General features: G+C 45.2%; 1 protein-coding gene across 3 annotated transcripts; it reads right to left on the bottom strand.

Annotated features, from left to right (window-relative positions):
• Positions 1-637: 637 nt before the first annotated feature.
• On the bottom strand, positions 638-24,462 carry rrbp1a (ribosome binding protein 1a). 3 transcript variants are annotated; one of them, XM_080545725.1, is made up of 29 exons: positions 24,336-24,462; positions 18,078-18,873; positions 15,820-15,974; positions 14,578-14,691; positions 14,151-14,291; positions 13,808-13,926; positions 13,338-13,491; positions 10,534-10,672; positions 10,019-10,206; positions 9,865-9,899; positions 9,383-9,470; positions 9,007-9,047; positions 8,805-8,886; positions 8,645-8,682; positions 8,467-8,554; positions 8,322-8,362; positions 8,129-8,210; positions 7,461-7,553; positions 7,189-7,281; positions 7,010-7,099; positions 6,450-6,542; positions 6,200-6,271; positions 5,225-5,314; positions 5,006-5,089; positions 4,658-4,753; positions 2,911-2,994; positions 1,870-1,968; positions 1,238-1,381; positions 638-1,132 (listed from the first exon to the last, which is right to left on the bottom strand). In XM_080545725.1, exons 2-29 carry the CDS (start codon positions 18,853-18,855, stop codon positions 1,091-1,093), a joined length of 3,363 nt encoding a protein of 1,120 aa, XP_080401851.1. In that variant the 5' UTR covers positions 18,856-18,873; positions 24,336-24,462; the 3' UTR covers positions 638-1,090. The 3 variants fall into 3 exon arrangements, with proteins under 3 accessions (XP_080401851.1, XP_080401852.1, XP_080401853.1); XM_080545726.1 differs by having other exon boundaries at positions 9,007-9,044; XM_080545727.1 differs by lacking the exon at positions 4,658-4,753.
• Positions 24,463-25,424: the final 962 nt, after the last annotated feature.

Here is a 25,424-nt window from a genome sequence, read left to right as displayed (position 1 = left end):
TTGTAACTCTTTTCTCAGACTTAGATCTACTACGAGACTGAAAATCATCCTTCAGTGGATAATCTGTCTCTTGTAGTTCATATATTTAGTACTCTTGTCTTTAGAACTCCCTTCACAATTTATATACATACATTCATTTCATGTAGAGTGAAATCCTAGATTGCTCCTTGGATTTGCTTTCAGTTTGGTTTTCTATGTCTATACCAAACCGAGCATACCATTCATACATCTCACCTTCAATGTGAGTGTATGTCACAAGTTCTGAAACCTTGCAAACCAGAGCTACAACCACTATAACCATAGCCTGTTGTCTGCCAGTATAATAGCAGTATTGAATTTGGTACCTGAATATTCCTTCAAATAAAGCTAATGAAACATCCATCCACTGGATCATCTGACATTTCTTGTATTTTGTGTGTGAAATCAATCATATGTTTAGAACTTAGAAATAACTTCATTTTCAATGATAAACAAGTATATAATGTATCAGAATACCTAGGAGAGATTCCTTTGTTTTTTGTGGTAAAACTGATGAAATTGTGAACACTCACACACTGTTTAACAACCCGTAGAGTCTGGGCACCATTGGAATGCACGACACTTAGATTAAAAACAACCATTCAACAAGTCATTACATATCACTACAATATAGTTTATTCTTCATCAAATTCATACATTATTTTGGCAGCCAGCTACAGAGGGTAGAAGGCACTCAATGTATTGCATCAGTGTACCATAAAATGTTCCCATCTTTCAATGACACACACAAAGTAATTGCACAGGTTGATGTACTGCACGTTAAACGCACAACTGTTTCCCTTTTAACACTGAACAATGGGGTAGTTGATGAATATAAGGCAGATTGGGTACAATTCCTGACAAAGACAGAATTGTTAATGGAATGTAGAGTTTCAGGACAAGTTAAGTTTACAGCATATATTTTTTCCCCCCTCATCTTTCAATTAAATGTTCATAGTTTAAACATTTCGATTCTTACAGGAGTTGCAATCAACTACAGTACCATAGAAAATAAGAATTTTGGAATGCATAACTACGGTAATCATAAGGCATCGGTGTAGCGTCCTCACTCCTAAACAGATGTCCCCTCCTTCAGCACTGTAATGTCGTCTCCCTGAAAAACATAATACATATATTTTTTTAACCCAATAAAAACCAAACCAACACATTTCAAAACCACTGCACTTTTCCCAGCAACGGTAGTGTTTTTGTGTGTTACCTTGCTCTCGTAGCTGTCCTGTAGTGTCCTGACAGTGTCCCTCTCTTTGGCCAGCTGCTCCTGACTGGCTTTGAGTAGCTGCTGGAGCTTAGTGGCTGCTTGGCCCAGGTCTTTGGTTAGTTTCTTCTCCTTCTCAAGTCGCTCCTGTAGAGGGAGAGGAACAGAGTGTTAAACTCCGAAAATACTTTTAGAGAGACAAAATCAGCTTCGGCACAGAGGAGTAACAAGAAATCAGCTGAACCAGGTCAATGAAGGCACAACTCTTTACTACATAAGGTTCAGAGATAGGAAATGTTAGAATAGGTATAGCATAGAGTACAGCACAGTGTTTTATTTGTATAGTATAGTATAGTGGATAGTGTACATAGCCTTTATTTATGTAAAGCAGCTCTTTTCCCTTCTTGTTTTTAGTTTTTTTTCCTAGCACCAGGGGAGCCCCCCCTCCCAAATTTCGTTGTTTGGTACCTGTACTATATCAATGACAATAAAGACCATTCATTCATTCATTCATTCATTCATTCAACTCTTTACTGATCTCAGGTAAGACAGTGCCAATAGGGACACATGAACCAAGATTGCTCTGGCCAGGCTGATGAGATGGCAGGCTTCAACGTGTGGCTTTGTACTGGTACCTTTAGCTGGTTGACGTCCTCCGTGTCGGCCAGCGGGGCCTCTCCTGCAGCCTTTAGCAGGTCAAGCTGAGCCTGCAGCTCTGTGACCGTCTTCTGAGCCTGCGTGGTGGACATACATACGACCGGACAATCACAGTTTAGCACAAGACTCACTCAGACAGATCAGTGATCAGTTTATAGAGAGGAGTGACCGACAGTCTGAGGAGGCCAACGGTAAACATTTACACCATAAGCTGCCACATGTGTACAGTGGTAAATATTTTACACCATAACCTGCCACAAGGTATTCAGACCCTTTGACTTTTGCCACGTTATAGACTCAATTCAACATTTAGTCAAACTAATTGCCATCATTCCACACATAATACCCATAAATGACAAAGAGAAAACACGTTTTAGAAATGTATGCAAACGTATTAAAATGTAGGTGCAGAAATACCTAATTTAAATAAGTATTCAAATGCTTAAGTCACTCAAGTTGAATTGAGTCAATCTTAATGCAAGGATAATAGTTCATGTTGTTTTGATTTATTTTTAGAGGGTCTCTGATTTGCATAGGAATCAATGACGCACTGTAGAACAGATCAGGTTGTCATTACAAACTGAGCAAATGGAGAGGAACAAAACTGCTCAGGACTGAGGCCTGGGGAGACGTACAAAAAGTTGAATGGTGGAGAGGAAAAAGCACAGTGAAGAGGACCAACATCATCTCAACCCCCTCCTTCATTACCTGTAGATAACAGAGCTACCCCCTCCTTCATTACCTGTAGATAACAGAGCTACCCCCTCCTTCATTACCTGTAGATAACAGAGCTACCCCCTCCTTCATTACCTGTAGATAATAGAGTTACCCTCTCCTTCATTACCTGTAGATAACAGAGTTACCCCCTCCTTCATTACCTGTAGATAATAGAGTTACCCCCTCTCCTTCATTACCTGTAGATAATAGAGCTACCCCCTCCTTCATTACCTGTAGATAATAGAGTTACCCCCTCCTTCATTACCTGTAGATAATAGAGTTACCCCCCCCTCCTTCATTACCTGCTCAAACTCCTCAGACAGCTGCTGCCCCAGCGCCTCCTCCCCCTGCAGCTTCTCTGTGGTCTGACTGAGCTGAGACTGGACCTGGACACACACAGACCACAGTGTCAGCACCGCACCGCAGCACACCGCAACACGACGCAACACACGCAAGCATCAAGCTATCCACCCTGTGCCATGTTAGTGCTTTTTTGCTGTCCACACCAGACAATCGTTTTTGAAAAAAAAAGATTGTGCAGCTCTTAGGGTAAAACAGCAAACATAAGTATAAAAGGAGGAGTGAGCATGCTGCTGTAAGATGAGAGAAGCAGTGGTTAGGGTTAGCCTGAGCTGATCGGCGCATTGATTGAACACACGTTGTAGTTAGCAGCGCATTGATTCAACACACATTGTAGTTAGCGGCATTAACAGGTGCTGTGTATGGGGAGGACTGGACAAACTGGTAATTCCGCCTGAATAAAGATCAACCTGTCGTCATGACACCCACTAAGCCTTTGAACTAGTCTCACCAACCCAAGCCTGGGGTGCAGGCCTACAGGTCCAGCCTTGGGTTGCTGAAAACTCTACTTATCCATATCAATCCAAATAGTTCAGAAATAGAACTGCAGGGGTCCTATCCATTCCACATGTCTACACATTTCCCCTTACGCTCTCTTGTCGGGCGAGCCCTTCAATGACATCTTGATGACCTCAGAGTGAACGCTACCAGAGTGAAGGGGGTTGAGGGGGTACTGGCCCAACTGCCGTTTGTGTTGCTGTTTTATAACTGAAAACTGACAAAAAAACGGGCAGGAAACGGCAACCACTACAACGGAATCACCTTGATGTACGCCGCCATCTTGCATCTGGGCAAAACAGTGATTCCCCCCTAGACTGTGTTTACATGCGTTTAAAGGGTTATTGGATTATTCCGATTAAGGTGTTTACAAGCGCTGTAGCAACTGGAGTGTTCCGTTTACATGTTGATTGGCATATTCCAATTCGGCGGGAGGGACTATAGTTGTTACTATAGCAACGTTAGTGTTGGCAGCTTGGTTGTGGTCGTTGAGCGGGCGTTAACCCACAGCTAAGCCATAATGCTTGTTTCCAACATAGTCCTCCGTTATTGTGTTCCCCTACTTGCGCTTACGTTTAAATATGTCGTTATTTCGACGATGTCTTCCATCTATATATTCCATTATATTGAAATCCTTCATTATTTGAAGGAAGACTGTAGTTTCTTCCTCGCTCAAAGTGCTGCACCCTGCTAGTTGCCATTTCTGTCGTTGTTCGTGGTTGCTATGCTGTCCCTAGCAACAACCCAACCCCCTAGCAACAACCCAACCTAAGCCGCTTAAGGTGTTTACATGTCACAATATTCCGATTCGAACAGGCGTACGCCAGGGGTCTTAATCAGAATATTGCCGAAACAGTTTATGGCCTTAAGCGGATTCGGTACGCGTTTACATGACACTTGCCCAATCGAAATATTGAGCATACGCCGCTTAATACAGGATTATGGTGTGCATGTAAACGCAGTCATTAAACGGAAGGGAATGCACTAAAGCAAACAATTTATTGTGGAATGGAAAGGAACCCTGGCTTCATTGGGGGTTTAATCCACCCCAGCTACATCCAAATATGGGTTGACCCCAGAAGAAACCATGGAGCTCAAAATGGCCCTGATGGTGAGTGGCGACCAGTCTGTCCAGGACTCCCCCTGGCAGCAGCAAGCGAAGGGTGCCACGTGACCTAGTTGCACCCTGACCTGACTGGGCTCTGGCTCGGCTTGGCCGTTCTGTGGCCCTGGGGCGGCCTCCTCTCTCTGAGCGTGCTCCGTCGCCTCGCTCAGCTGCTCTCTGACCTGGAACGGGAAGCTGCCGCTCATTACGAGCCACTGAACCCCCCCGCCCCCTCCATCCTCATCCACCATCCGCCATCCATCTTCATCCCCCCCTTAACCTACCACATTCAAAATTCTAAAGATTTTTCCTGGAAGAAAACATTTCATTTATCTTCTGACCTCTATGTGGAACAACCTGTAAATGATATCCCAGCAGTAGTGATTGCTGTTCCTCTAGTAAAGGAACACAGAAGAGGGCAGTGGTCCACTCACCAGCACCAGTTCCTCCTTCTGGGACTGGGCCTCCCTCTGGGCCGACGTCAGATGGTTCTGAGTCTCTGACAGCAGGACCTTCAGCTGGACAGAGGACAGAACAGAAAACTCAAAGTAGAGTACACGTACACACAACTAAAGCACCCCGTACCACTGCATCTACAGACGACACAGTGGTCTGACAGTCAGAGGTAAGGACTGGTGATGAGGGTCCAGTACCTGTGCCATCTCTTCAGCGTAACTCTGGCTGTGTGACTCCAGTTGTTTCTCCAGCTGGGCCTCCAAGAGCAGCACCTGCTCCTTCAGAGCCTGCAGACAACAATTAAGAGAGTCCATGAGTGCAATACAATTATACCACACACACTTTTTTTTTTTTTTTTTTTTTAAATGTAACCTTTATTTAACCAGGCAGGCCAATAAGAACTAATTCTTACGCATGCACACACACACACACACACACACACACACACACACACACACACACACACACACACACTTCAAGCCATCCTGTATTCAAATTGCAAGAGACACAATTAAACGATTACAAGGCCTCAGAGTTCACTGGTGGCCCATCTGTTAGGAGCCAATAGTTTGGAACAGATTTTCACGACATCCTGTGACGGTGAGTGATGAAGTTAGGCGTGACAAGAACTCACAAATCAATTAAGATAACGAAGCATTACTAGCCTGCTTCAGACTGGTTGAGAAATAAAAGGGGGTAAAACACACAAGGGGCTTTGGACCCAGAGTATGGAACTGCTCTGTGGCTCTCAAATCAGTTAAGATAGTAATGTTTAGTTTGCATCAGTCTGCTTCAGACTGGTTGAGAGATAAAAGGGGTAAAACACAAGGGCTTGGACCCTTGGAGTATGGAACTGCTCTGCTGCCTGATTACATCAAGTAAAAGATTCCTCCAACACAGAAGTTGGTCACTGTCCTTTATTTTCTTTTTTTCTGAGTGGGGCAGTCCCACTCATATTTTTCATATTATTGGACAGATATAGTGAAGACAGACAGGAAAGTTAGGAGAAGAAGGGAGAGAGGGCACGTCAGCAGGGCATGGGCCGGACTCGAACCCATGCCGACATGGGCACACCGTAGACCGCGGCGCTAGACCACTGGACCACCCCCAGGCCACGTCCTTTATTTTCTTACACAAGATCCCAATCAAATCGTTTCAGTAAACCCCCTTACCTGTTCTGTACTTTGTTTTTCTGCTTTCAAGACCTCTGCGGTCTCATCCAAAGTGGACACTTTATCCAGAGCCTAGTATGAGAAGGGTCTGGGTTAGACAGGAACACAGCACTGCTGTCACACAGCCCTGCCCCCTAGCCATGAAACATCCTCACCCACCATCTTCACTACCTGTTCATTACTGTGACAAGAGGGCGGAGAAGCATGCAACACTCGGGGACGATAGAGACGATGAAAAATACAGCCTCACCTTCGCCAACTGGTCGTCTGATTGGGCCATCTTGGCTTTCCACACCAGCTCCTCCTCCTCTACACTCTTCTGAAGGTCCTTCAGCATTCCTTCCTGTGGAGAGGAAGACATGAGCACAAAGTTGAGTCACATCTAGTAAGTAAGTAAGTAAAGCTTTATTTATATAGCACCTTTCATACAAGAAATGCAGCTCAAAGTGCTTTACAACAGGAATAAGAACATAAAGTGAATATAAAAACATAGACATGCATAGAATGAATATAAAAGCAGGGGGAAACACTAAAAAGAAAAGGTAACGGTCTAACTTTCCATATCCCTTTCAAATTGCACACATCTATACCACAATCACCTCTAAGTATTGGGACAGTGACGTTTTTTTTCTTCTTCTTTCATCTGAGGGTGTGTGTGTGTGTGTGTGTGTGTGTGTGTGTGTGTGTGTGTGTGTGTGTGTGTGTGTGTGTGTACATATTGGTTGAACCATTTAGAAATGGACAATTTGTATTCATTTCCCCTATTTCACAGCACTAGAGGTGTCACTAGAGGGTAGCAGTGGGACTCACCGTCTCGGCCAGGACGGTCCTGTACTGGTCACACTCTGACTGCAACGTGCCGTGGCTCTCCTCAGTCTCCTTTAGCTTCTCCTGCAGCTCCTAAAAACACCACACGTCAGTCACAGCCATGACTTTTTTTTTGTCAGATCAGCCCATTCCGTGCGAGAGGCGGTGTCATCAGGGCTCACCTGCAGCTCTGGGCTCTGTTGAGATTCCTGGCTTTGCTGCCTGTGGAGGAGGCTCTCCTGTGCTTTCTCTGCAAAGTCTTGCAACCAATTTGACTGAGGGGGGGAAAGGTAGATAACAATCATTTACAATACCTCAGACTACGCCGTTTCTAAAGGTACAATATTACTTGTATTCATTATTATACTATAAAATTACAATATCTACACTACATTTTATTGTCAGACAATATGGAAATACAGAAGGGAGGAGGACGTGAGACGTGTTCAGGTACCTGCTGTGTTTCTACAGGTATGTGTGGGAAGAGGGTCTGGAGGGCTTCTTTAGCCTCTGTCTGAAACGCGCTCAGCTCTGCTTGTACATCCTCCTGCAAGGTCAAAGTTCATGGTTAGACAACGCAGCACAGCTGTGCATACACGGAGGTCTGTTCTCCAACTGGTCCCCTCATAAGGATGTAGCGGGATGTAGTTAGTCAAAGGTAATCATCTCAAAATCAGATGCTTGTACAAGACATGTACAGTATGCAAACATTCCAACAGGGAGAACTTGTAGTACTCGTAGGCAATCAGGAGATGGCAATATGCCATTTTTGGCATTTAGCAGACGCTTTTACCCAAAGCGACTTGCAACAAATACATTTGTCGAAGTAAGTGAATCATCTATCCATCAGTCATCACAAGAAAAAGTAATGCCCTAGCTATGCTAGGGCCACGGGCTATTAGCAGTCATAATGCTAGAATGCTTTTCTTAAATTGTATTATTTACAATAGAGAAAGGGGGTTAGAGGGGGTGAAGAGGTCTTAGGAGGGACAGTTAAGGCGTAGCCTGTGTTTCAGTATTTTCACTCTTAACGCCGCAGAGGCGAAGACACTGAAAAATACGTACAGTTCTGCTGTCTGATCTGACCCTCTGTGAGGAGCCAAAGGTGAAAGGAAGACTTACACCGTCACTGCCCTTTGATTGTTCACTCGCTTCTTGAAGCTTCTCCTGTAGTGATGTGATCAACGCATCCCTCTCTCCCAGACTAGCAGAACAACCAGAGAGACAAGCAGGGTTACAAAAGTTCATATACCATAAAAGGATACATGTTACAATCAAAATGGATCTTAAAAAGCCAACAAAGGCTCCAATGCACCTGTCTTGGAGCAGTGCAAGTTCCGCTGAGTTGTCGGTTTGCTGTAACAGAAATAAAGCATTAATTCAGGGTGATAGATCCTACAGTAATACTGATATTGTTGATACATTAGCAGGAAACTATGGGAGGGAGTAGGGAAACTTACAGGGCTGGTGGTCTGTGCTCCCTCTGTTTCTTTAAGTTGCTTTAGCTCCTCCTGTAGTGACGCTACGTGGCTCTCCCTCTCCTTCAGACTGTAAGGGACAACTTAAGTTAAACAGTGCCATTGGCTTAGGTCTAAGTGAGCGCCCCCCCCAAAAAAAGCAAACAAAAATCACACTTACCTGTTCTGTAATTGTTCCATCTCACCTGAGACTTCAGCCTGGTGAAAGGGAATATCAAGTAAGAACTATTGAGAACACACATAACATTTCCAATGCAACAACAAAAAATGGCCATGCAAATGGAAGTGTAGTGTTTTAGAAGAATGAAGGCTAAAATGACCTGAGAATGTTTAAGTTGCTCTCTCTCTTCTTCAAGGTGCTTAAGTTCCTCTTGAAGTGAGGCCACCAGGCTTATTTCTCCACTGTAATGAAGAGAGACAAACTTGAAATGAGCACAAGCACATAATCAACTAAGTTAGAGACATGTCAACCTCAAGTGGGTGGTTTTCTGACAGAAGTGGAGGGAGGGGCTCCAATCATACCTGCTGGTCACCTGCTCCATCTGTTCAGTCGAGCTCTCCTGCTGGGATAGTCTAATGATTAGCACATATACTCTACATTACATACACTTCTGTAAGGACCACATTTGAAAAGGGATCTCATATCTAAAGGGGTTTATTCTCCCAACACATTTCAAAATGTATAGACATCATAATAATAATAATAATAATAATAATAATAATAATAATAATAATACATTAGACTTATATAGCGCTTTTCTAGACACTCAAAGACGCTTTACAAACTGAAAAGATCAAGTAATACATAACGAATACATACTTTTCTCTGCTGAGAAAAAAACACATAGCTTTGCCATAGCACAGTGACCTCAGTGGAGGGTTAGGGTTAGATACATACAGCAGTCACGGCGGTCTCCTGTTTCATCTCTTGGATTTGCTTCAGCTCCTCTTGGAGGGTGGCCAACTGATTGTCTCTGTCAGTAAGACTGAAAGAGTGATTGGGCTGTTTAGTGACAGGACAGCTCAGTTTTTGTTATTATCAACAGGGTTCCCACACCTTCTGAAACATCAAATTCAGGCACCTTTCAAGGACTTTCAAGACTCAATTCCCTCAAATTCAAGGACCCAACACGGCATAGTTTGAGACATAAATAGTTGATGAGCTAAGCAAAAGATTTTTTAATATATATATTATTATATATATTATTATTTTTTAGAGAGAGAGAGAGGGGGGGGGAATTCAAGCACTTTCAATGACCCATGTCTATTTTCAAAAAAGTTTAAGACCTTGATTCCTTTTTCTCAAATTCACAAACTTTCAAGGATTTCAAGGACCCGTGGGAACCCTGTATCAATGAGGCAAAAAAGAATCAAACTTACCTGAGCTTTAGCTGTTGCAGCTCTGTGGAGTTTGCCTGTCAAAACATGAATAACAGAACGGTAAAAAAAAATACATATTTACGACCTAGACCTAGCCGTGTACAGCTAGATTGTCCGTGGAGAACAGTCACTGGGGGGTATCAAAGGGTCTCACCTGGCTGTGGTCCTCCTCCTCCACCCCCTTGCTCTGGCTGGCCTCTAGCAGCACGTTGATGGAGCCCACCTGCTCCTCCAGCTGTCTCTTCTCCCCCTCCGTCTGCTCTAGCTGGGCCGTGAGAGCCTCCACCTGGGCGGAGCTCTCCTTCAGCTCGGCCTCCATGGTCCCCATACGCACCTGGTGCTCTGTGGGACAGTCGCCAGAGTAAGACTTGACAAAGGCTACGGCCCGAAAACCGTCGTTAATTAAAAATCGACACTTTCGCATCTGGAACTAGAGTGTGCGGCTTCTACTTCATTCAATAGTATTCTGCTCCGTCGCCTAGCGCCTCGCCTAAGTTTTCTGCAGTGTGCGTTCTCTAAGTTTTCTGCGGTGTGCGTTCTCTCTCTTCTTTTTCAATACAGCCGCCAGAATCACCACGACACTCACCAGTCACAATCGTCTCTCAAAACTGATCCCCAACATCAATCATCTCTCCTAGCTTGTCTCTCTCTGTCTCTCTCTCTACTGACCTGAGAGAGCAGTGCTGTCCAGCTGGGCTTGCTCCAGGTTGGCCTCCAGACTGCTTCTGCTGCTCTGGGCCGTCCTGACCTCCTCGCTCACCTCCTCCAGCCTCCTCTGCAGCGCCTGCTCACTCTCTGCATGGCTGGCCTGGGGGAGGGGAGGTGAACATGCACATGTCACACACCAGGGGGCAGCAGAGGTCCACTGAACAGCAAGTAAGCAGAAGTGACACCTGAAACATCCTGTTACCGTCACTGTGACAACAAAGCACTCGGCAGGGCGGATTTCTCTGAGAGAGAGAGAGAGAGAGAGAGAGAGAGAGAGAGAGAGAGAGAGAAAGGTGGGTACCTAAGGGACTAAGAATAGAGAAAAGTACCTAGGATGTGATTACCAGTATATTCACTGCCTGGACCTTCCATTACATAACACGTTGATGGACCTGGAGGTTCCTCAGGAAGTATGTTAGAAAATGATTAAACAAAATTAACTCGACTTGACTTGCCAGGAAGCACTGACTCACTCACTGCAGATATCTCATACCGCTTCAGACACATGGCATTCCATTTAGTATACATGAGTGATGTTTTCAATTGATTACCATTTGCGGATATCACACAAGTCAGAGCAGAGTGATGCTCGGGCACGCACACATTCCAGCTGGTGCCGAAAAGTGTTTCCACAGCAAGCCCCATTAGTGTGTGGCTGCATTCCAACCCAGCACACAGCTCTGTGATTACAAGGCAATCAGACATCCCACAGCATTGCATTAGAGGAGTGTGGGTGAGGGGGCGGTGGGTGAGGATTGAGTTTGCCGTGTGTAGGCCTTCTCCATTCTAACTGGCAGCTTGTAGACTGCAGCCTTACAGTTACAACAGCCATTTAGATGAATCATATAGAGTCCACGGTTACTGTAGACATTGTGTAAAAGAGGACCAAACCTCCTCTCCATTCACACTGATGTTTAACACTAGAACAGCCGTGCCTTTTTTACCTACTATAAGAGCCGCCTCGGGGGTCAAATGACCATAGTCTTCACAATGCTCAAGCTGCCATTTACACACAGAGACCCACTAGTTGGCCGTCTTGCAAATTACTCTGCCTCCTACACTGCTTATCCTGATGTGATTTTGAAAATGTAAGGACACTGGGTGGTAGAACGCACATATCTAGGAAAAGCCATGAAAGGAGGGCCCTGAAATTTTAGCGAGTGCAAAGATAGAACTTTTTTTACTCACAGGGTCAAAAGACCCCCTCATGGCTGATTAAGTGTTAATAAAGAGGACACTGTGATCCCAGGGCCTGCAGACTAGACTGACCTGGGACAGGGAGAGAGACGTTTAATAAGGAGGACACTGTGATCCCAGGGCCTGCAGACTAGACTGACCTGCGACAGGGAGAGAGACGTTTAATAAGGAGGACACTGTGATCCCAGGGCCTGCAGACTAGACTGACCTGCGACAGGGAGAGAGACGTTTAATAAGGAGGACACTGTGATCCCAGGGCCTGCAGACTAGACTGACCTGTGCCAGGGAGAGAGACGTTTAATAAGGAGGACACTGTGATCCCAGGGCCTGCAGACTAGACTGACCTGCGACAGGGAGAAGAGACGTTTAATAAGGAGGACACTGTGATCCCAGGGCCTGCAGACTAGACTGACCTGCGACAGGGAGAGAGACGTTTAATAAGGAGGACACTGTGATCCCAGGGCCTGCAGACTAGACTGACCTGCGACAGGGAGAGAGACGTTTAATGAGGAGGACACTGTGATCCCAGGGCCTGCAGACTAGACTGACCTGCGACAGGGAGAGAGACGTTTAATGAGGAGGACACTGTGATCCCAGGGCCTGCAGACTAGACTGACCTGCGACAGGGAGAGAGACGTTTAATGAGGAGGACACTGTGATCCCAGGGCCTGCAGACTAGACTGACCTGCGACAGGGAGAGAGACGTTTAATAAGGAGGACACTGTGATCCCAGGGCCTGCAGACTAGACTGACCTGCGACAGGGGGAAGAGACGTTTAATGAGGAGGACACTGTGATCCCAGGGCCTGCAGACTAGACTGACCTGTGCCAGGGAGAGAGACGTTTAATAAGGAGGACACTGTGATCCCAGGGCCTGCAGACTAGACTGACCTGCGACAGGGAGAGAGACGTTTAATAAGGAGGACACTGTGATCCCAGGGCCTGCAGACTAGACTGACCTGCGACAGGGAGAGAGACGTTTAATAAGGAGGACACTGATCCCAGGGCCTGCAGACTAGACTGACCTGCGACAGGGAGAGAGACGTTTAATAAAGAGGACACTGTGATCCCAGGGCCTGCAGACTAGACTGACCTGCGACAGGGAGAGAGACGTTTAATAAGGAGGACACTGTGATCCCAGGGCCTGCAGACTAGACTGACCTGCGACAGGGAGAGAGACGTTTAATAAGGAGGACACTGTGATCCCAGGGCCTGCAGACTAGACTGACCTGCGACAGGGAGAGAGACGTTTAATAAGGAGGACACTGTGATCCCAGGGCCTGCAGACTAGACTGACCTGTGCCAGGGAGAGAGACGTTTAATAAGGAGGACACTGTGATCCCAGGGCCTGCAGACTAGACTGACCTGCGACAGGGAGAGAGACGTTTAATAAGGAGGACACTGTGATCCCAGGGCCTGCAGACTAGACTGACCTGCGACAGGGAGAGAGACGTTTAATAAGGAGGACACTGTGATCCCAGGGCCTGCAGACTAGACTGACCTGCGACAGGGAGAGAGACGTTTAATAAGGAGGACACTGTGATCCCAGGGCCTGCAGACTAGACTGACCTGTGCCAGGGAGAGCTGCTTCTCGGCAGCAGAGACCTTGGCCTCCAGGCTCCTCCGGACGTGCTCGTCAGCCTGCAGACTCTCGCTCTTCTCCTCCAGCTCCTTGTTCAGCTTGGCACACTCCTGCCGCAGCTTGGCCAGCTCCGCATTTTGTCTGAGGACGCCAGTACAAAAACTTAGGGGGGAAAAAAAATACCTTGCACAAACACAGGCTTCACGCCAGTCCCTCGGCTTTAGTCAAACAAGACTCAACTTTATAAACACTTGAGTAATCCCTGGAACACACTGTTCAACCCCCAATGTTACACACCTGTACTTCGAAAACATGTTCTATAAACATACGTGAAGCAGCTAAGACTCCCCTAGCGTCCTAGCGCTCTCCCTACACTAGAGTGAGCCAGTTAGCACCCTGCCACATATGAGTCACAACCATGCAGGGAAGGTGGGGGACGACGACGACGACGACTCACTTGCTCTCAGCCTGGCTGGTAGCCTGGTTCAGCGCATCCCGGAGGATGGTGTTCTCCTGCTGCAGACGAGCCAGTTGAGCGTTGGGGCCTTTCTCCAGCTGATCCTGCAGACTCTGGGTCTGTGAGAGAGGAGAGTGAAGCTGGAGAAAACTATTTTTTCCAACAACTTTTCACAGACATTAAACTGTGAGACAGACATTCCAAAATCTTAAGGCTTATTGCCAAGCTGTGCTAAAACAAAAACAAAAAATCTCACAAACCGAATCACATAAAATACGTCAAATATAAGTAAATAGTAGCTCGTGATAATCTGACCCACTGCCGATGACCCCTGACCCCTGACCTTGGCGTTGAGTTTCTGTATCTGGGTGACGTGGTCCTGGCAGGTGGCCTGCATGCGCACCAAGTGCTGCTCCCGCGCGCTGAGCTGAGAACTCAGCCGCGTCTCCACGCTAGCGACCTTCGACTTCTCAGCAGACAACTCCTGAAAACGACAGGCGAGTGGTCAGGAGCAGTCAAACGTTCATAGGGTGTGTCTTATCTAAACCAGCAGTTCTCAAACCTCTCCTGCTGGTGGTGGAACAGATCAAATATGTAGGAGAGGCTGGGGGTACCCCGAGGAGAGGTTTGAGAACCATGACGTAAGACGTTGATTACATGGACACGGTGAAACTCCAGATGAATCAGAGCGGCTTGAGATTGTCAGCAGGTCTGTGTTTAGGCCTTTTACGGCAGATACAGAGGCTGATTTTTGTCTTTTTTTTCTTTACCTTAGAGAGTTCTCTCAGACGGTTCTTGGCGGCGGCGGCATCCTCCTGCTCGGCAGACAGCTGCTTCTCCCTCTCCTCCAGCTGCTTCTTCAGCACGGTCACTGGATCCCCCTTCTGAGTGGCCCCAGACACAGACACAGCCCCGTCATTTACCATCCGTCTACATTCTCGGCACCCATGTCCACACATGATGTATGTATACAATTAGGGCTGTTACGATTATTCGACGTCGTCGACGTCACCGACTACGTCAATACGTCGGTTAGCGTAATATGCGTCGGTTAGTCGCAAATAAAAAAAAAGTTTTTTTTTTTTTTTACCTTTATTTTACCGGGCGAGACAATTAAGTGTATGAGTGAAAATGGATAGCTACTAGCTAATGTTACACAAGCAATGTAGCTCACCACAGTTCGTATGTCTTGTCTTCTGGTGTTAGTAACGTTAGCTATGTAGCTGGCTAGCTACGGTAGCCTATTGTCATTGTGGTGCGAGCACCTACTGTACGTTATCTAGCTCGTAGCTCGCATGCTACGTTAGCATCAATTTAGCTAATCATAACATAGCAGCGAGAATAACGTTAGCTAGCTATGTGTTGTGGTGATGGACAGACTTCTAAATGGCCATGTTGGCATTCAAGTTGGCTAAACATAGCAGTGAGGTGGAGACCAAAAAGATTTTTTTATTTTTTTTTTACAGCACAATTTTTCGTTAGACTTATCGATAAATTAGTCGTTAGACTAACCGAATAATCGATAAAATAATCGCTAGATTAATCGTTAGAAAAATAGTCGTTTGGGACAGCACTATATACAATGTTAACAATTGTCTGTATATATGTATATATATGTTACGGTACATGTGGGAATACGGTACATGTGGGAAAACTAGGGTTAGGGTTAGGTGCTAGGGTGCTAGGGTTAGGGTTAGGGTTAGGGTTAGACATGACAGCATGTACCAAGTCGACGTAGCACCTAACCCCAACCCTAGTTTTCCCACATGTACCGTATTCCCACATGTACCGTATATATATAATGCTGAAAATTGTCCAAATATGATTTTTGTGTCAGACCCCAGGAAGACTAGCTAATGTCATGGCATTAGCTAATGGGGATCCTAATAAACAAACAAACAAACATGACATTTTTACCAATAATACCCTAACCTCCTCCCCAATGCCTGACGGGTGTGTCCGCTACGCCGCCGCCCCCCCACCCCTCCCCTGCCCAGTGGTGTCTCCCAAACCTTGTGCCAGGAGTCCTGCACGATGCCAGCCTTGTCAGACAGGATCTTGATGAGCCGCTGCGTCTCTTCCTCGCTGAACACCATGCTGATGACGGTAGAGACCAGGGCCTTGAAGGGCAGGTACAGAGGCGCGTCCACAGAGTCCACTGCCACCACTACGGATAATAATAATAATAATAATACATTAGACTTCTAGCGCTTTTCTAGACACTCAAACACGCTTTTACAAACTGAAAAGATTGAGTAGTAATAAAAAGAAACAAAATAAATAAAAGAAGGTATAGGGGCCTAATTAAGGTAGTGCTGGGGAACGTGGGAAGGGGAGGGGGAGAGGGTTAACTGGTGAAGGCGAGCTTGAAGAGGTGGGTTTTGAGGGCCTGTTTAAATGTTGGCAGGGTGTTGGCCTGTCTGATGTAGGTTGGGGAGGGCGTCCCAGAGGGACGGGGCTGCGGCTGAGAGAAGGACATCACACCGGAGTAGAAACAAATAGGCTAATGAACAGGCTTCCAGCATTATTCTCTAATTACCATGCCGTCAAGTTTATTATTTGAATTGTGAGCAGGGAAAGCCTACCACTCCGGTCTGACTCATATTGGCAGAACTCTGTTGTGTTGACGGGTAAAAATCCAACATTTAGTGTCTAATATGTCGGCTATAACAATACTAAGTTCCCACACTGCCACAGGGCCTTGGGAGCAGGTATCCGTGGCTCCTGGCTGAAGAGGTGATGGGGCAGGGTGGCACCAAGCAGAGACGGCCCCTGGGGCCGCAGAGAGAAAACCCCTATTGTTGGGGCACTGAGAGCCTTTGTCAGCTAACACAACAGGGTAGCACTGTTTGGACAGACCAGGCCGCTCTGCCCTGCACCGTGGCGTGGCAGACTTTGCCCACCTCTGTCCACTGGTACTCATTCCCATGGACACAGAAGGAGAGGCTAATATATATATATATATATATATGAACAGCAAAGGCAACCCTTTTGTTTTTGCTCCAATTTTTCACAAGTTGAAATCAATCAAAGACCGAAGACTTTTTCTATGTACACAAAAGGCCTATTTCTCTCAAATTGTGTTCTCAAATTTGTTTAAATCTGTGCTAGTGAGCACTTCTCCTTTGCCGAGATAATCCATCCACCTGACAGGTGTGGCATGCACAGATGTGCCTTAGGCTGGTCACAATAAATGGCCACTCTAAAATGTGCAGTTTTATCACACAGCACAATGCCACAGATGTCGCAAGTTTTGAAGGAGCGTGCAATTGGCATGCTGACTCCAGGAATGTCCACCAGAGCTGTTGCCAGTGAATTGAATGTTGATTTCTCTACTATAAGTCATATCCAAAGGCGTTTCCAATTCCAATTCTCAGAAACGCCTTTGGAGACGGCTCATGGTAGAGAAATGAACAGCCCTGGTGGACATTCCTGCTGTCTAATCAGCATCTGGATATGCCACACCTGTCAGGTGGATGGATTATCTTGGCAAAGGAGAAGAATACAATTTGAGAGTCTTAGGTCTTTGAGTTCAACTTGTGAAAAATGTTGTTCAGTGTATATATATATACGGTTATGTGTTATGTGAATTGGGGGGGAGGGGGGGGCGGTACTACATTACAGTATGTGTTATGGCTACTGTAGTTCCTGTCTAGACGACCACTTAGATCCATTCAAATAGAGAAGTGCCATTTTAAAAAAACAGTTACCTCATTGTGTCAATCACACAAGACAAGGCCCATTAGTGAATTTCAGTGTTCATTATTCCATTCACTGACAGAGATCATTCATTTCCCTAGTGGAAAATAAATCTGTTAAGGGGCCTAGTTCCACTGTGTTTGACACCATCCATAAATTCACTGTAGCCTACAATTAAATCCCAATAATAGAATAACAGAGATTTGATGCTCCGTCATCTACTTTGTGGTCCACTAGTGATGCATTAAGCCATAAAGCATCATTCTGTACACAGAGTTAGGGCAGCCTTTCTTATGAAAGTTTTCTCTGGTTGAGAGACACTTACAGAGAAAAAGGCTTTGGATAGTGCATACTGCATAGTGTACAATGGTCGTAGCCAAGTTAACCAGACCACACCCAAACGTAGCTCAGCCAGTGGGGGAGCAGCACCCTAGCTTCAGCAGTCTGTACGACTTAACAGTTAACCTAAATCATTTGTGTAAAGGTGAAAAAAAGTAGCAAATACTCAACAAACTATTTTTAAAAATGTAACCACATTTTCCATTAATCAAATGAATGGAAGCCTTCTTACCTGGCTCAGCCTTCTTCTTGGATGAGACCTTCTTCTTAGAGAGGGCCTCTGCCTTGGGCTCTGGTGCTTTCTCCTGGACTGCAGCTATAGTAGGTGTCTGCTGGGAGCCCAACAGAGTCACTGCCACCACCACTGGGACCACTGGGACCACTGGGACTTCCTTAGCGACAGCCTCCGGCACCGGGGCAGGTTTTGGGGGTGGCAGCGCAGCCTGGCTTGGGGCGGGCTCCACCTTAGCGGCCTTCTTCTTTTTCTTTTCCTTCGGGGAGGGAGCAGGCGGGGCATCTACAGGAGTGGGCACCGGTGCAGCAGTGGCCTGGGGATGGGCTACAGCTGAGCGCTCCAGAACCGGGGCCGGGGCCGGGGCCGGGGCCGGGGGAGAGTCAGCAGCTGGCTTTGGGACTGAGGCAGCGGTTGGCTTAGGGGCAGGGGCCGGGGCCTGGGCAGGGGCCGGGGCAGGCTCGGGCTCAGGGTCTGGTTCCGCCACGGGTTCGGTCTCAGGAACATCTGGGACTTGCTCGGGTTCCGGAAGCTTCTCGTTGGGCTTGTCTTCCTTCTTCTTCGCTCGGTTCTTCTTCTCAGACGACTTGTCCTTCTTCTTCTTCTCGAGACGAGGTGGCTGGATCTTGCCAAGCTCCCTGCGCTGCTTGGCCAGGGCCTCCTCATAAGACATCTCCTTCATGGAGAAGGTGGAAACAAGTGCAATGCCAATGGCAGAAATCACCATGAAACCACCGAACACCATAATGCCCAGGGTCTGGGGGTCGTAGATATCCATTGTTACTGGTTAGTTGTCCTGCAAAAATATGGAAACAAAACAAAACAAAAAAGCAAAAAAAAAAAGGGTCAACACATTTGAGGGTCTAGTGGATTAGGGCAGTCAACTAGAGACAACATTGTTCAAAGCAGATGAGCTTTATGGGAAAATGATGCATCATAAAGTCAAAGTAGCCTATATCCTTCTATTGGAAAGCATTATTCAACCTAGCATTATTCAACCCCAAACCAGGGTTTAAGAGGAGTTTCGCTACCCTTAGAGAAAGTGCCACTTCAAAGTCCTGACTGATAGGCCTAGCTCTGACACGGAGTCGTCCTTTACTACACTGACATAGTTAGGCCTATGCTAGCAGTAGAAGGCCAATTTCCACAGATCACTAAGAAAGGGAATTGCATAGGGTTAACTCCTTGTCTTCAGGCTCTTATCCAGAGGATCATTGCTCAGTTCAAAGTCTACCTAAACTCCACACTCTGCCTGAGACTTCCAGCGTAAACACCAACTCCTCTCTCTCAGGTGTAGATGCCAACTTAATGTAAAAGTGTTACGGCAGGACAGACATCCAAGCAGTAACTAAATGGAAAGTTTTGAGTCTTCATGGTTAAGTTGGCCAATTGCGTCCAGCTCTATTAAATCAAAGACGATGGGGAAGGTAAGCACTGAGAGATACTGCGTTCTCAGCTGCCTCTGATGAGAAGCCCCTTCATGCAGAAATGCAAGAACCTCAAACCATTATAAAAACGTAGGCATATCACTGCTACTGGTTAGTTAGTTGTCGTGCCAAATAAAATAAAAATGTCACCACATTTTAAAGGTCTAGTTAGTGGATTAGGGTAGTCAACTAGAGGCAACATTGTTCAAAGCAGATGAGGGTTAGCCTCAGGGGGGAAAAATACATCATAAAGTCAAAGTAGCCTATATATCCTTCTAATTGGAAAACATAGGACACACACATAGACACACAAGTCAGGTAACAACCCTGATCACAGCAGGAGGTGCTTCCACTAATCAGTGCTTTCTCTCTTCTGTTGCTGCCCCAGGTCTGGACCTTCCAGTGGGATGGCAGATCATGGCACATGATCCCCCAAAAATGTTTGCAATTGCCACGTACTAGAAAACTGTAAGACCATCTATATGAGTTGCCATAAGCATGTAAGATGGAAAAGTAAAGTTGTGATATGTCAGTGTCAGGTCAGTCACTATTTAGCCAGCTATGTGTTGGGTGTTATTAGAGGAAGGTTAGATCTATAAAAGTATGAATACACAAACTAAGCCATGTTTAAAAGGCTCATGGTAACCATGACATGAGCTATGACATGACAGTCTCTATCTGAAGTAGACAGTCTCTATCTGAAGTAGACAGTCTCTATCTGAAGTAGACAGTCTTTGTCTGAAGTAGACAGTCTCTATCTGAAGTAGACAGACTCTATCTGAAGTAGACAGTCTCTATCTGAAGTAGACAGTCTCTATCTGAAGTAGACAGTCTCTATCTGAAGTAGACAGACTCTATCTGAAGTAGACAGTCTCTATCTGAAGTAGACAGTCTCTATCTGAAGTAGACAGTCTCTATCTGAAGTAGACAGTCTCTATCTGAAGTAGACAGTCTCTATCTGAAGTAGACAGTCTCTATCTGAAGTAGACAGTCTCTATCTGAAGTAGACAGTCTCTATCTGAAGTAGACAGTCTCTGTCTGAAGTAGACAGTCTCTATCTGAAGTAGACAGACTCTATCTGAAGTAGACAGTCTCTATCTGAAGTAGACAGTCTCTATCTGAAGTAGACAGTCTCTATCTGAAGTAGACAGTCTCTGTCTGAAGTAGACAGTCTCTGTCTGAAGTAGACAGTCTCTATCTGAAGTAGACAGTCTCTATCTGAAGTAGACAGTCTCTGTCTGAAGTAGACAGTCTCTGTCTGAAGTAGACAGTCTCTGTCTGAAGTAGACAGTCTCTATCTGAAGTAGACAGTCTCTGTCTGAAGTAGACAGTCTCTATCTGAAGTAGACAGTCTCTGTCTGAAGTAGACAGTCTCTATCTGAAGTAGACAGTCTCTGTCTGAAGTAGACAGTCTCTATCTGAAGTAGACAGTCTCTGTCTGAAGTAGACAGTCTCTATCTGAAGTAGACAGTCTCTATCTGAAGTAGACAGTCTCTATCTGAAGTAGACAGTCTCTATCTGAAGTAGACAGTCTCTATCTGAAGTAGACAGTCTCTATCTGAAGTAGACAGTCTCTATCTGAAGTAGACAGTCTCTATCTGAAGTAGACAGTCTCTATCTGAAGTAGACAGTCTCTATCTGAAGTATAACAGTCTCTATCTGAAGTAGACAGTCTCTATCTGAAGCAGACAGTCTCTATCTGAAGTAGACAGACTCTATCTGAAGTAGACAGTCTCTATCTGAAGTATAACAGTCTCTATCTGAAGTAGACAGTCTCTGTCTGAAGTAGACAGTCTCTATCTGAAGTAGACAGTCTCTGTCTGAAGTAGACAGTCTCTATCTGAAGTAGACAGACTCTATCTGAAGTAGACAGACTCTATCTGAAGTAGACAGACTCTATCTGAAGTAGACAGTCTCTGTCTGAAGTAGACAGTCTCTATCTGAAGTAGACAGTCTCTGTCTGAAGTAGACAGTCTCTATCTGAAGTAGACAGTCTCTAACTGAAGTAGACAGTCTCTGTCTGAAGTAGACAGTCTCTGTCTGAAGTAGACAGACTCTATCTGAAGTAGACAGTCTCTATCTGAAGTAGACAGACTCTATCTGAAGTAGACAGTCTCTATCTGAAGTAGACAGTCTCTATCTGAAGTAGACAGTCTCTATCTGAAGTAGACAGTCTCTCTCTGAAGTAGACAGTCTCTATCTGAAGTAGACAGTCTCTATCTGAAGTAGACAGTCTCTGTCTGAAGTAGACAGTCTCTATCTGAAGTAGACAGTCTCTATCTGAAGTAGACAGTCTCTATCTGAAGTAGACAGTCTCTATCTGAAGTAGACAGTCTCTATCTGAAGTAGACAGACAGTCTCTGTCTGAAGTAGACAGTCTCTGTCTGAAGTAGACAGTCTCTGTCTGAAGTAGACAGTCTCTATCTGAAGTAGACAGTCTCTCTATCTGAAGTAGACAGTCTCTGTCTGAAGTAGACAGTCTCTATCTGAAGTAGACAGACTCTATCTGAAGTAGACAGTCTCTATCTGAAGTAGACAGTCTCTATCTGAAGTAGACAGTCTCTGTCTGAAGTAGACAGTCTCTCTATCTGAAGTAGACAGTCTCTATCTGAAGTAGACAGTCTCTATCTGAAGTAGACAGTCTCTATCTGAAGTAGACAGTCTCTATCGGAGGTAGACAGTCTCTATCTGAAGTAGACAGTCTCTATCTGAAGTAGACAGACTCTATCTGAAGGATACAGTCTCTATCTGAAGTAGACAGTCTCTATCTGAAGTAGACAGTCTCTATCTGAAGTATAACAGTCTCTATCTGAAGTAGACAGACTCTATCTGAAGGATACAGTCTCTATCTGAAGTAGACAGACTCTATCTGAAGGATACAGTCTCTATCTGAAGTATAACAGTCTCTATCTGAAGTAGACAGTCTCTATCTGAAGTAGACAGTCTCTATCTGAAGTAGACAGACTCTATCTGAAGTAGACAGTCTCTATCTGAAGTAGACAGTCTCTATCTGAAGTAGACAGTCTATATCTGAAGTAGACAGTCTCTATCTGAAGTAGACAGTCTCTATCTGAAGTAGACAGTCTCTATCTGAAGTAGACAGTCTCTATCTGAAGTAGACAGTCTCTATCTGAAGTAGACAGTCTCTATCTGAAGTAGACAGTCTCTATCTGAAGTAGACAGTCTCTATCTGAAGTAGACAGTCTCTATCTGAAGTAGACAGACTCTATCTGAAGTAGACAGTCTCTGTCTGAAGTAGACAGTCTCTATCTGAAGTAGACAGTCTCTGTCTGAAGTAGACAGTCTCTATCTGAAGTAGACAGTCTCTATCTGAAGGATACAGTCTCTATCTGAAGTAGACAGTCTCTATCTGAAGTAGACAGTCTCTATCTGAAGTAGACAGTCTCTATCTGAAGTAGACAGTCTCTGTCTGAAGTAGACAGTCTCTATCTGAAGCAGACAGTCTCTATCTGAAGTAGACAGACTCTATCTGAAGTAGACAGACTCTATCTGAAGTAGACAGTCTCTATCTGAAGTAGACAGTCTCTGTCTGAAGTAGACAGTCTCTATCTGAAGTAGACAGTCTCTATCTGAAGCAGACAGTCTCTATCTGAAGTAGACAGTCTCTATCTGAAGTAGAACAGTCTCTATCTGAAGTAGACAGTCTCTGTCTGAAGTAGACAGACTCTATCTGAAGTAGACAGTCTCTGTCTGAAGTAGACAGTCTCTGTCTGAAGTAGACAGTCTCTATCTGAAGTATTCAGTCTCTATCTGAAGTAGACAGTCTCTGTCTGAAGTAGACAGTCTCTGTCTGAAGTAGACAGACTCTATCTGAAGTAGACAGTCTCTATCTGAAGTAGACAGTCTCTATCTGAAGTAGACAGTCTCTATCTGAAGTAGACAGTCTCTGTCTGAAGTAGACAGTCTCTATCTGAAGTAGACAGTCTCTATCTGAAGTAGACAGTCTCTATCTGAAGTAGACAGTCTCTATCTGAAGTAGAACAGTCTCTATCTGAAGTAGACAGTCTCTATCTGAAGTAGACAGTCTCTGTCTGAAGTAGACAGTCTCTATCTGAAGTAGACAGTCTCTATCTGAAGTAGACAGTCTCTATATGAAGTATAACAGTCTCTGTCTGAAGTAGACAGTCTCTATCTGAAGTAGACAGGCTCTATCTGAAGTAGACAGTCTCTATGTGAAGTAGACAGTCTCTATCTGAAGTAGACAGACTCTATCTGAAGTAGACAGTCTCTATCTGAAGTAGACAGACTCTATCTGAAGTAGACAGTCTCTATCTGAAGTAGACAGTCTCTATCTAAAGTAGACGGTCTCTATCTGAAGTAGACAGTCTCTATCTGAAGTAGACAGTCTCTATCTGAAGTAGACAGTCTCTATCTGAAGTAGACAGACTCCATCTGAAGTAGACAGTCTCTATCTGAAGTAGACAGTCTCTATCTGAAGTAGACAGTCTCTGTCTGAAGTAGACAGTCTCTATCTGAAGTAGACAGTCTCTATCTGAAGTAGACAGACTCTATCTGAAGTAGACAGTCTCTATCTGAAGTAGACAGTCTCTATCTGAAGTAGACAGTCTCTATCTGAAGTAGACAGTCTCTATCTGAAGTAGACAGTCTCTATCTGAAGTAGACAGTCTATATCTGAAGTTAAACATGTTTAAAGGCTCATTGTAACCATCTATCTGAAGGAGACAGACACGTTGACCATCTCAGAGGTCCAGAGCTGTGCAGAGTTAAGGCTGACGAGCTACAAGACGTTTCCAGAAGGACTTCTTCTTAAATTGTCCAGAATTGTTCTCCTGCTTTAGCTGTAACCTACCTTAGCTCTGCCCGGCGTAGAGAAAGAAAGCTCCAGAAAGAGACTTAAAAAAAAACACGGTTTGTGTCGTTGAGTTTCTGTAATGTCAGGAGGCAAACATGTAGCGATGCTATTCAGCGAAATTCAGCTCTCAGCCTGAGTGAGAATCTATGGAGTCGTGGCACTCCGAGCTGGCTAGACGCCGGCGCTTAGCCCCGTGTCCCAGATAGCGCCGATTTAATGCAGATCAAGGCTGCGTTGGGAAACTCGCTCTGGAAATCGGATCAGCACTCATAGAATGCCTCTCGTCCAATCAGATTCCTTGGTTCCTTTATGACGTTGAACCCAGTGTGCGCTCCAGCCGCTCTCTGAGCACATTGACGAACGCAGCCGAAACCTAATTGGCTAAGAATGCACTCCAATCCTGGAACCAGAATGTGCTTCTGGGAGTTGTAGTCAAAGTCTGTTCTTTGGAACGAGAAAGCAGAGATGCCCTCATTTTGAAACTAGATAGTAACTAAATAAATGAAATGCTAAATGTTATTCAAAGTCACGTTGTATTTGTTCAATAGGAACCTTCAGTACACACTGAAACAAAACAGACCAACATTTTAGACTCATAATTAGGCTATCATTTTTGCAACAGCCCATTGTCATCAAATAAAGTGCCATATTAAGATTAAGGAGAGCAAATACCAATTGTATTTTGTACAAATACCAAATAAAAGAGATAGAAAAGCCGGAGCCAGACTTACACACTGCTGTGATGAAAATGTGACGCAAACTTCACTTAATGTTGAATACAGAAGCAGGAGTCATGCATTAAATTGGTACCCTACAGTTGTGAGCTACAAGGGACTTCACTGGCAGAGCAGCACTGACGTGTCCAATGTTGGCACAGCCACACCTATTCAACGTGCTACAGGGTAACAATGACAAAGTCATGACGTCTCAAAATTCACTTGTGGCATTGCCTTTTCTTTTGAGACAATTTAGCTGGGGGGTAAGTGTGTCACAACACACCTTCCTTTCTACTCAAATACAAAAGATTTTCCTCTCTCAGGCATCTCAGACTCCAGGTCCTTTGAGAGAAAGAGGTCATGATTTGGC

The sequence above is a fragment of the Nansenia antarctica genome (genome assembly GCF_963989245.1).
Source record: "Nansenia antarctica genome assembly, chromosome: 1".
Taxonomy (NCBI): Eukaryota; Metazoa; Chordata; class Actinopteri; order Argentiniformes; family Microstomatidae; genus Nansenia; species Nansenia antarctica.
This window is presented reverse-complemented; position numbering and strand designations above follow the sequence as displayed.

What these genes read in the sequence shown, in the direction of transcription:
- rrbp1a (XM_080545725.1), bottom strand. Translation starts at nt 18,855, where the DNA reads ATGGATATCTACGACCCCCAGACCCTGGGCATTATGGTGTTCGGTGGT. An exon ending in AGCAACTTAAACATTCTCAG is followed by an intron (nt 8,683 to 8,804) that starts GTCATTTTAGCC and finishes CCCTTTCACCAG; the next exon opens with GCTGAAGTCTCAGGTGAGAT. An exon ending in TGTCTGAGGAGTTTGAGCAG is followed by an intron (nt 1,969 to 2,910) that starts GTAATGAAGGAG and finishes TCCACCACGCAG; the next exon opens with GCTCAGAAGACGGTCACAGA.